General features: G+C 42.2%; 1 protein-coding gene across 1 annotated transcript in view; it reads left to right on the top strand.

The window, feature by feature from the left end:
• The window catches only part of CSMD1 (CUB and Sushi multiple domains 1), a 1,519,798-nt gene that overhangs the window by 1,387,112 nt on the left and 120,716 nt on the right, over positions 1-11,970 (top strand). The window contains 3 exon segments of the mRNA XM_012645868.1: positions 760-878; positions 4,472-4,541; positions 9,910-10,026. Coding sequence (XP_012501322.1) covers positions 760-878; positions 4,472-4,541; positions 9,910-10,026 — 306 coding nt within the window.

Genomic DNA, 11,970 nt, shown 5'->3' with positions numbered 1-11,970 from the left:
TTTTACTTATTCTCCTGAGGAGGGTTTACAGAGAGAGGTATCAGTGTTTAAATAATACTCAGAGTTAATTTATTTGATAGTTTAGTCTGAATTCCAATATTACATGATCAATTTTTTAAAAAATCTGTGAGTGCCTTAATTGAGGACAACTCATCCAAGAAAGTGCTGGATAACAGTTTTAGGGTCTGTAAATATTGGTCCTGTTTAATTAGAAACAGACTGTTCATAAGAATTTTTTTGTTATCTAGAGAGAGAGACAGATAATGAGGGGATGGGGAGAGAGAGAGAGAGAGAGACTGAATATACAGTATTTGTTCTCATATTGTGTTTTTCTGGAAGAATAGAATTTCCAGATTCATACTTAAATTTTTTTCATAAAGGCTGCTAAGTATGTTTGAAAAAAAACAAAAACAAGAGGGCAAGATCATTAAGTTTTGCATATAATAGAAAACATGATTTTTTAAGGATCTTTTGCAATGTCTATGTATCGGGACTGAGGTGTTTTATACTAAATGTGAAAATAACAAATTTTCTTGTATAAAGAAAAGCCTTGATTCACAGCATGATGGAAATGAAATAAATTAATATTTAAAAGTTAGCTCATAACTCAGATTTAAAGTTACTTAACAATTTGGGTAGAATAACAAGAGGAAGAGTTACGGGAGGACAGCAATAGAAAAAAAAATATTTCATTATTGAAACAGCGAGAATAGTGTCTGTCCTGCGTAATTTCTGGTGTCTGTCTTTGCATCCCTGTAGCTGTGGGTCTTGCCGCGTGCCAGGAACCAGCCCTTCCCAGCAACGGCATCAAAATCGGAGACCGGTACATGGTGAACGACGTGCTCTCCTTTCAGTGCGAGCCCGGATACACCTTGCAGGTATCTTACTCTGCAGTTCTCAGCGATAGAAACCGTGCAACATGGCCATCTTTGGGCTGCTCACTTAAAGATAGAGCCTTCAGTTTGTGCCCAGACAGCTAATTTGGTTTTCCTCTTTCAGTCCGTGAATCGAACTATTCATATTAAATCATACACATTGATAATCTTAATCATCATTTGGAAATAGCTTTGAAACGATAAAGTACTTGTTCAAAGCTAAGCATTCCATATTTTACAATTATTTTATTTCAAAATATATGTTCTCCTAGTAACTACACAGAGAACATTCTGGGGGCCGTCTTTTTACCCCCAATAGTTGAGTCTGTGTGAGTCATGTGCTTGTACTGCTCTGCAAACTCTTGTCATCGTCCAGTTCAATAAATTATCATTAAATGCTTACTTTGTGCTAAGTAAACAAGGCATCCAAATAACAGATTTAAATAATTTTCAAGAAATATTAAGTAGGAGGTTTTTCATATACTTTTATAGTTTTTAAATAAAAAGTTTTTATAAACTAATGTATAGCAAGATTAGTCATTTTTCTGTTATTTATTTTCTGGTTTGACCATGAATAAGCTTAAGCCAAGTATAGTTTCTATCACTTAGCATAATTCTTATATAATTCTCCCTGCCAATTTGATCATCGAAACATGTGTATCCCAAAGTCCAGGAGAACTGTTTAAGCCTGCTGACATTCCTACTGTTCAGTTAATTCAGGTAATAGAGTATGTTGGCTGCATGTGTATTATGACATTGAAGCTGATAATTTTTCAAGGAAATTTCTTTCAGCTGTGTTCTGTAATGACTTAAGTAAAGCAACCTGAGTGAGCATCAGCAAAGAGTTGCAACAACACAACCGTGAAATAACACCATTGCAGATAATTCAATCTCTGCATGTATGTCGGGGTAAACGTCTAATAGAACCGAATCGAGTGACAACACCAACAGCACAAGCAGATGAGGAATTCTCAGTGGTGTTCCAAGTGCTTCCTATACAAAACCTTGGTATCCCCAACCAACCGTGTGGTGTGGATACCACGTGGTGTGTGCTTTAGGCCTGGAGGAAATAGCTATAAAATACCTAGCACAGCTTAGTCGGTGAAAACTGCTATTGCTATTATTATAAACAGATGTCAATCTATAAAGTCACCTTCATGAAAACAAGTCTGCAGCTTACATTGTACAGACCTTGGTGGGTACCAGCCATAAGTGCTGGAGACGGGAGACAGAACTGGAGTTTCTGTCGTGGAAACTGCCGTGAGGAAGCACTTCTGAAAATTGTGCCTCCCAGCGAGGTTTTAACCAAGCACACGGAGGCTACTTAGGCTGATTCTTTAAGACACAGCTTTTCTGCTTCACACGTTAGGATGTAAAAAGTTATGCATCATATCTCAAGGGTTTCATTTATAGGGACATCTCAATCTTGCAATATGCCATTTTTATGCCTTTTTTTTTTGTCTTGCATTATAATTGACGGAAATCACGTAAATAGTGTGTTCTCTCTACTCTCCCCCAAATTCCGACGCTGTGCTGCTTGGTTTTGACCATGGATGGTCATTGGACATCTTATTTCTACTTTCTACTTGGTGATGATGTAACTTTACAATTTCTATTAATTTTTTTTTTTTTTTTTTTTACTAAATGATATTACTGCAACCCTCAGAGAAGAAAATAGAAAGGATTCTTTGGTAAAGAGATTTCTTATAATGAATTATTTAATATGCTTCCTAGAGATGCAGCCTGTGGACACACTTCTACAGCCCAATCAGACCACGTCTGAGCTCTGTTTTTCACATGCAAACTAAGCTATTATTTTCTTCATTACAAACAATGTCAAGCTTTGCATTTGCAAGCTGCTGTTTATCATTCACATGAGCAAGAAAGGATTCTGGATTATTTTAAATTGCTAATAACTGACAATTTTACTAACACAGTAATATACTTGGAATGTCAGCATGCATAAATTACACATTAGACACGAAAAGCATTGTTACTTGCATAGTAAACACATGAATGTCTACAAATACATAGGCCTAGTGAGATGCATGGGTGTGCGTGACATCACACGCTGAAAAGAAATCCTGAATATTTCAATGATTTCTAATTTCCACCTTCTCTAGACCCGTTTTAGTGTTTCTTTTAAAACATAAAAAAGAAAATTCTCATTTGGGTAAAAACTAGTAAATAAATACATAAAATCCTGTCTTGTTTTTGATTCATTACAAAAATTTTAGCTGTAATCACTCATTTGAATTGTTTTTACCAAAATCAATAGCAGAATAAGATAGATTGGTAATAAATGACTATTTTATTGGTAGTCTTCAATAAATATCTCCAGAGGCTTTTGTCCTTTTTGTTTATCCATATTTCAGAAAGAAATTTATTAAAGATAATTTAATGGATCAGAGAATGAATATACACAGAGTATGAATGTTAGCAGCAAAAACATTGTCCGGATTGCCTCTTTAAAAATACAGTCTTCCTTGCTGTGACTAATTTTAACAATGTCAAAAAGTATGATAAAATTATTTTGGGGCAGGTGAATTGAGTATGAAAGGTTTCTAAGCTCAGGGAATCGGTTTGCCATTGATAACCGCATTAGCGCAAATTCTTGTTTGATGTGTTCCCAGTGTGGCTGGGATTATTTAACATGCATTAAACACATGTTTTTCAATTGCCTCTGTGCCAATTGTCGGTGGCAAATGGAAATTCAAGAGATAAGTAAGCCTGGCAGATAAGGCCATCGAGTCATAATCAGGAAAAAAAAAACATAGTGTGCACACAGAGGTCTCATTTGTTACCTTCTCTTTAATTTGTAAGAGAAATTGTAGCAGGAAACATCTCTGAGTTTAACCCTCCCCTGTGTGATTTTTAAAAGAGAAAGATTTTTTAAAGCTGAGAGTTGATGCAACAAAAAAGCATATTGGAAAAAAAAAGCTGAAAGTTGAAAACTTTATATATGCAAAGGATGAGGAGACCCTGAGGGATGAGTGTCACTTTCACCGCAGGCGGGTTAATTTGACGGCTCGGGAGGCTGGTTAGTAACAAAGTGACTATTACGACTTCCTTTTCTGTGATGAAGGAAGACCTGAGCCATTTCCTTCCCAAACCTTGTGGTCACGTGACCTGTAACCAGACCCAAGCAGGAAGGTTACATTTTCATAAGCAGATAAAGTGTCACTGACATTTTACCCTTCTAATCAATACCTACTATTTCCTAATCATTTTTGGCCTTTTTGACCAAAAGCTATAAATTCCAATGATGGGAAAAAAAAAAGCATACTTTGCCCAATTATCAATCTTCTTCAAATATTAGGAAAGGATCCAGCCAGAAATATGGCCTATTTAAAGGAACATTGCAAGATTTTCTTTTTAGTAAAAAAGAAATACAGTAATAATGGATTTTTTTCGATGTTGAGTCAAAATATATGTTCATTAGTAATCATTAGTAGGAATAGATTTTATAATTTCCGATTTTTTTACATTTGTAATTAAAACAAAACGAGATAAAGGAAGTACAGATAGTCTCACACACAAATCCTTAAATGCTCTGTTTTCAGTTACATGAGTTTTATTGCATTTTCCTTCAACAGGGCCGTTCCCACATCTCTTGCATGCCGGGGACTGTTCGCCGTTGGAACTACCCGTCGCCCCTCTGCATCGGTACGTTCGCACCGCGGGGGTAGCATGGCACGTTCGCTCTGCTCTTGGCCTCAAAGGACGCTCCTCTAAACCTAATTTCAGAACATTCGCTCTATAATAACAGCGTAACACGCCCCACTGGGCTTGGTAGCTCAGCCTTTTCGGCGTCTCGGGTCGTCCTACACAGACCAGTTGCAAGGCTGCCCACGCAGGGCCTAAACTCAAATGACAAAAGAAAAAGAGGCCAGTTTGTTAATTTGTGGGAAAGAAGGAATGTTAGCTGCTATGAAAGTCTGAGCAGTTTTCCGTGTAGACTCTCAGCCTCAGGGAAACCAAGTTTCCAGAAACAAACTCAGAATCACAAAGTACCGACGTGAAGTTGGGTGGATGGTATTTCGTTTGGGGACACGCCGCCCCCTGGGTGGGCTCTCCGAGGGGCAGTCAGCCACCCCCAGGGCCTGTGTTTGCAGAGGCAGAGCCCTGCCCGGGCGCCACGGCCTCTGGGCACAGGTGAGCTGCCGGCACTTTCGCAGGTGGTGCTCGTTTCCTCTTACGGGGGTCCCCGAATGCGAAAGCCGGGGACGTCGGGGCTCTCTGCGCCCCCTCGCTCAGGCCCAGAGTTTCACCCACCCCTGTACGTTGTAGTCAACTCAGAAGCTTTACCTGTCGCTCAGGTGACCATGTGACCTCGTCAGGGATGTCCCAGCACGCTCGTGTCAGTTGCCCAACACCCCACAGCCACCGGCCTCTGAGATGCGTTCCCCTCCTGGGCTCCGGCCCTCAGAGGGTCCCGTTATCACACACCTTTCTGTGCCTAAACAGCAAAGCCGGATGTTATCTTAGATTTCTCCCTCACTCCCCAAATCCGAGAGATGCCTCACTCTTGCCTGCCCTTCCGCCCGAGGTCTCCATGGATTCCACCTGCAGCCCCCAGTCCAGCAGTCCTTCAACTCGTCGTCCGAAAGGGCCTGTTAACGTTTAACCGTGAAGAGTCCTTCGGTCTCCTGCCCACTCTGCACCCACCCCCCAGCCAAAATAATGCATAATACTACAAATACAATATACAAATACAAATACAATACAACACAAATAATTGCAGCTCCCATGCTTGGCTCATAAGGACCCCAGGCTAATCCTCACCTCCACCGTGAACACGGTCCCGATTCCTGGCATGTTTCCCTTCCCTACTCCCCACGGAGACCCGCTGCTGTTGAAGGCCCATGCACCCCCTGCGATCCCTCCCTGACCTCCGGGTTCAGTGTGGCGCTGCCCTGGCACAGCCCGCGGCAGAAGGAATGATGAGGAAAACTGGTTGTGTCTTCATGTAAAACATTCATATTTTGTTCATAATAGGTGGTTTTGCATTGCTTTTGATTTTTCCAAGTATTGCACCAACATATAATTGGGGGTTTGGGGATGCTCTTGAATTTTGCACCTGCGGGAGTACCCTTCCCCCAGCACTGGTCAGGTCCCAACTTTCAGGGGTAATTAGCTGTCCCCGCCCAGGGCCACCACCCACCACGTGTATAATGCTACCTTCCCACGTGGAGCCATGATATGGCTATTTGATTTGCCGTCCCTACAATCCCCAAGGGCTTTGGGGACAGAGATACGTACCACTCACCTCTGTCCCTTCAGCACATGGTAGATGCACAAGGACTTTGACTCAAGAATGACCAGCAACTGCATGCGTGTCAGAGAGCACGGTCACTGTAGCAGTAACCGTATCAGGGATTCCTTCGTCACAGTTTCGCGTAGTCCTCCAACTCTCGGGCACGGTGTCGGCTGCGTGCAGACCCCTCAAGCTCCCTGTATTGCCAGGTGGTGTTTCAGGAGAAAGTGGCCAGCTCTAGATGGACAAGTGCAGGCAACTTTAAAGGCCACGACGTATCCTTAAAATTGTCCCCTGATCTATTGGCACACTGCTTAGAATTCGTTTTGCCAAGGAACATGACAGCAGGGTGCTTGGTCCCCACAGGTAAAGCAACATAATTACCCTCTGCTCCGTGTTCTTCTGACAGCCTCATTTTCCCACATCTCAGACACATCTTAGGTATTAAATGGTTTTTAGGAATATACATTTAACTACCTTGTCTGGGACATGGATGGAATTGTGTACAGAGGAAAATAAAACAACGCCAAACCTGTGAAACAACAGAACCTCAGCAAGGAAACCATGCCTGTAGTGCTGTATTCAACGTATCGTGTTTGCCTACAAGTGAAAAGTGTTCCGTAGTGGCCAGTATCTTACTTTATGAAAGTTATTTCTTGGTGAAAAATAAATGTCTAGATTAACATGCCACCTGGAAACACGAAGTTATTTGTATGGAGGTTTAAAATCCCAGCCTTGATTTGGAAGGGAGAAATGAAAAAATGGCAAGGCGCCACTGTGTTGTTACACAGAATATCAATCTTCCTGTTCATTTTTCAGAGAAGAGCGTTCCCTTAAACTTGGGAATTGAAATATTTTAAACTTTGAAATGAAACCAATTCCCAGCAGGCATTCAACCAAATAATATGCCCATGTATATTATGTAAGGGAATGTTTTATTTGAATAGTTAACTTACACTAGCAAAATATAATTGACTTTTATCTTTTATGTAATATGTCTTGGATATTAGCAATTGTTGAAGGTACGTGAACTTACATAATTCCTTATGGTATAGGGAAAAGTTTTTTTCATTGAAAAAGCTCACATGTGACCCATGATAAATCCCAAAGGCCGATTGGAGAGATTGACAGGTTTATGTTGCTGTTGGCTTTATACGAATCCAAGCTGGGGAATTTTAGGATTAGAAATCTGTAGAGCAATAACATTTGACTTATTAGCACCTGGAAATCTCATGTCCTAATTTTGAAAAATACTAGTGCCAATAAGGCCAGGTATACAAAACCGCTTCTGTAGAGGTTACTAAATGCCAAGGATAGTTCTCAGAGCTTGACCAGTATCGACTATTTTGAATATAATAACCAGCTCCCCATGGTCAAGCAGTTTTCCGGGGCCCGGCCGCGAGGCTGGCACTCAGACTGTGGCAGGGGGCCAGAGACCCCCGTCCTCACTGCACCCCGGAGCTCTTCAGCCCTTGAGTAAAAATCCAATACATCCTTACCAAAATAAGATGTATAAATCCACTAAAATGTAAGATCCCTAGCTATTTTGTAAAAATAAACAGCTTGCCCTTTAGAAATACCGTATTTACCAATAACTCTCTATAAATATGCTGTTTACCTGTAAGAAAGGGTCTGACATGGGCGAAGTCGCCAGGCAGGAGGCAGGGGTTCCGCCGGGGAAGGAGGGTGGGTAAGCCCTGAGCGGACAGCTGAAACCCCGCAGGGACGTCGAACCAACATGAAATACGACCGGACCAGTGGTGGAGTTCTTAAGATACAACAAAGGAAAAAAAAGGATTGATACTGATCTTTTGAGAGCTCTGTTTTTATGCTCATCCATCAATTCTTAGTTTTTTTTAGAGGAACAGCAACAAAAGGATCACACCTGGTTATGAGGAAGTTCTCAGGCGATTACTGTGTGTTTGACAGGAGATGTCACAATGACCAGGCCCGCGCTGGCCCTCCCGCCGCGTGAGGGTTGGCCTGTGCAGACACACACAGCAATGCTGTTGGCGATGTCCATCCTCAGACACTGTGCCAGCCCCTCGTGCCAGGTTATCTCAATCCTCAGCCGAAAATGTACATGGATGTTTGCAGTTCATGATTCCCAATTTTTTGTTTGTTTTTTTTTTGGTAAAAAATCATGTTAAAATCAAAAGGGGCTTTTTAGCAATGTTGCCTTTTTTGACATTAGTGTTCCTGTTTTGCCACTGATTTGGCATTTTTCTCTTATGTCTTCCCTGTAGTTGGACGTACGTACCTACTCTCATTGGAAGTCTTCAGTATTTTAAAGGAAAGGCTGTCACTGCTAAATGTATTTAGGGTCTTTAGGGATGACACGACTGTGTCTCCGAAAAGTCCACAGGTTCACAGACAAAGTGCAAACCGGAGCTCCCCTGCCAGATCCTTGGTTTCTCCCACAAAGAAGTCACCTTGGAAGATTGTATAACAGCAAAGTTGGTTTTGCCCAAGACTTCTCCTGAATTATGACTCACACCACAAAAATACACTTTTGAATTTTTTAATATGCATTTTTAAACTTATACAGTATTTGAAACCCAAAATATGATGGCCTGGCTGCAATAATTACCATATTAACTAGACTTGAATTTTGGCTATTTCTCAAAATATTAAATTTATCCTCGACAGTCTGATCCTGATGATTACAAAAAAAAAGGCTTCACTGCAAGTCCCAAGGGATCTCTGAAAGCAAGTTTCCAGAAAATATTTTGTCTAAAATATTTTTCCTCACAAGAACATTGTTAGAATAAGAATAAAACTGTTTCATGTAGCTTCGTGAAAAGAAGTGGCATCATTTGCATTCAGTTTGAAATACAAGAAATCGTCATTTTAATAAGTTACAAATGGTCAAATATTAGAATTTCATATGCTGCAGCCTACACTGTTTGGAATGTTTATTATAAAATGAGTCCTGTTTCTCAATAGTCAGCCTCAGATCCGGCAGCATAACGTGTGCGTGACTGAGATAAGGGGAGATATATTAACGCATCTCCACCCTGCGTTACCACGTGAGGTTTCCTGAAGACAAAGTGCGTGCAGTTAGCTGCATTCCAAAACTGAAAATAAATCCGATGGTAACGTGTCTTGGTTAAAACTTGGTTCTGGAACCGGACAAAGCGGGAACAACATTCTGGTTGTGCTATTTAGCAGGCATGTAATTTCAGGCAAATTTGTTAACTTCTTCCGGGCTTGGTTTCTCTATCTGTAAGATGGGCTTAGTCATAACACCAACCTTTTAGGATTGTTATGGGAGTGGAGCCGTACAATGTATCCCATTTTATCTCAGGGAGTGGAGCCATACAACGTATCACATTTTATCTCAGGGAGTGGAGCCGTACAATGTATCCCATTTTATCTCAGGGAGTGGAGCCGTACAATGTATCCCATTTTATCCCAGTAAGTAGCACGCAGTTAGCAATCAGTAAATAGTAACACCACCATCCAATGAACAGCAGCTAATAAACTGAAGTCGATTTGGTGCCCCCCTGTGGTGCAAACGTTAAATAGACTACCCTTCCCCCGAGAACCTCTGAGTACCAGAAGAAGATACATTTTGAACAAGGTCTTTATTCTTCGGCAGTTCAGGCAGGAGGGAGCGCGAAGCCCAGGAATAACCGAAGCGCAGGGCATTGTGTTATGTGCTGTGATTCGGGGCAGAGCTCAGCTCTTCCTTAGTCGGGTCAGTACAGCAGGTTGGATTGAGTTCTCTTGGGAGAAAGCGAGAACCCCGGACTGACGGCCCTTGTGCATTTACAGCGACCTGTGGCGGGACGCTGACCACCATGGGGGGCGTGATCCTGAGCCCTGGCTTTCCGGGTTCATACCCCAACAACCTGGACTGCACCTGGACCGTCTCCCTGCCCATCGGCTACGGTGAGTGAAACATCATTCATTCCTAAAGGTTCAACTGTTTCATTTCTATCTTGGAAAGAATTAAGCTGAATTAAAAATGTGCCTTACTCTGTTGACATGACTGTATCTTTAATTGAAAGTGGCTTGCAGATTTAAATAAAGCTTTGGCAGAATAACTTTGAGAACGGAAAGTTATTTGAGAAATCAATGGAGCCGTACAGCTCTTTTCAAGGCAAATTAAATTGGCTGAGAGATGATACAGTAGACACATGAAGTGTAAAACGTATCATCCCTAATTCAATTATTGTCTTTTTATTTATCATAACGCCTTTTCTAATGTATCGCTGGAATTCAATAATGCTTATTGTTTCTTCTTGGACAATTTTGAAGGCTTTTTTTCAGGTTGTGACACATTTTAAATTGAATATAAAACATAAATATGAAAAAATAGTATCGTTTATGAATTTTTATTGTAAATTGTGTTGTTTATAGGTTTACAAAAAAGGCTTTTTTTAAATCTTTAGTTATTAACTTTCAGGTTCTTCGCCTTAAATAATAATTCATAATTTTAACACTAAAACCTCATTCTTTCTGGCCTGTCTTCAGAAATGCGTGGTCTTTGTGAAACTTCGACCCCCTGTCTGCCTCCTGGCCTCCTTTGTGTTTCAGTTCATTCATCTGGGCCACCCCACCTGTGGGTTCCTCTGGAGCACTCAGCATCGGTGGACCGAGTTAGGTGCCCCGTGCATGGGGTGCTCACAGACTAAATGTTAATAATAAATGAATGCAAGTATAAATGTAAGTCAGCGCCGTAGAAGATCATATTTTTTATTAAGTTTCTGAAGCTTTTGCTTTCGGAATCCGTGCCCAGGGCGGCGGCAGCAGGAGTGAGCAGGCCAGGACACCCTGCTCTGCCGGGAGGCGGGGGGCCCGCAGGCTCGCTCGGGTGCGGGAACGTGGCAATGCCGTCCCCGGCGCGGCCGCCGTGCATGGGGAGGGGGCAGCGCGGAAGAGCCCCGCGGGGACAGCCTGCGCGTTCACCGGCAGCGAGCTCTCTGGGAGGCCGCTCAGGGCGTGTGGGTGAGGGAGGGAGACACTCCTCGTGGCAGGATGCTATTAATAGGAGCCCTCGGTTTCTTCCGGGATTTTTAGCTTTTTAGGGTTTTTTTTCTTTTATCTCTAAATCATAGACCCTCTGAGCAGAGAGACAGTGATTCTGCTAGTGCTGGAAGAAACAGAGGCCTTCAGATAGCTTTGTTCAACGTTGGCTCAGGAATTCTCCAGAGTGGGTCCACTTCGTCCCCATGGAGATGGGAAGATGAGGATGTGCTGGTACCGGTCCCTGGAGTCGGGGTTTAAGGGTCGGATCCGGGATACGTGTAACTCAGGGTATTGTCAACATGGTCCTGTGACTCTTAGGGTCACGGCCTTGGAGGCAGTTCTCACAGCAGTGAAGGTCAGAGAAGGAGAGACACGGGCAGGCTGCCGCCCTCCCTGGGCGGGGCGGCCTTTCCCAGTGAGTGAGGCTGATGGCAACTTGTAACCGAAATAGTCACGTCAGGTTGCGGTGGGGTGAACTGAAATAATTCAGGCTAGGAGTTTGGTATAGGCTAGGTGTGTGGCAAACAGTAAAAAGCAAAGTATGCAAATACCCGTCCCCTTCTCCCTCCTCCCCCCTGCCTAACATCCAATAGATGTTATTCTTATATGTGCATTTATGTGTTGATCACTTAATACCAGTTCGATGGTGAGTACATGTGGTGCTTGTCTTTCCATTCTTGGGATACCTCACTTAGTAGAATGCTTTCCAGCTCTATCCAGGAGTATACAAGAGGTGCTATATCACCATTGTTTCTTAAAGCTGAAGAGTACTCCATGGTATACATATACCACATTTTATTAATCCACTCATGTATTGATGGACACTTGGGTTGTTTCCACATCTTTGCAATTGTGAATTGTGCT

This window comes from Propithecus coquereli, unplaced genomic scaffold (genome assembly GCF_000956105.1).
Source record: "Propithecus coquereli isolate 6110/MARCELLA unplaced genomic scaffold, Pcoq_1.0 Scaffold238, whole genome shotgun sequence".
In the NCBI taxonomy this organism is placed as follows: Eukaryota; Metazoa; Chordata; class Mammalia; order Primates; family Indriidae; genus Propithecus; species Propithecus coquereli.
This window is presented reverse-complemented; position numbering and strand designations above follow the sequence as displayed.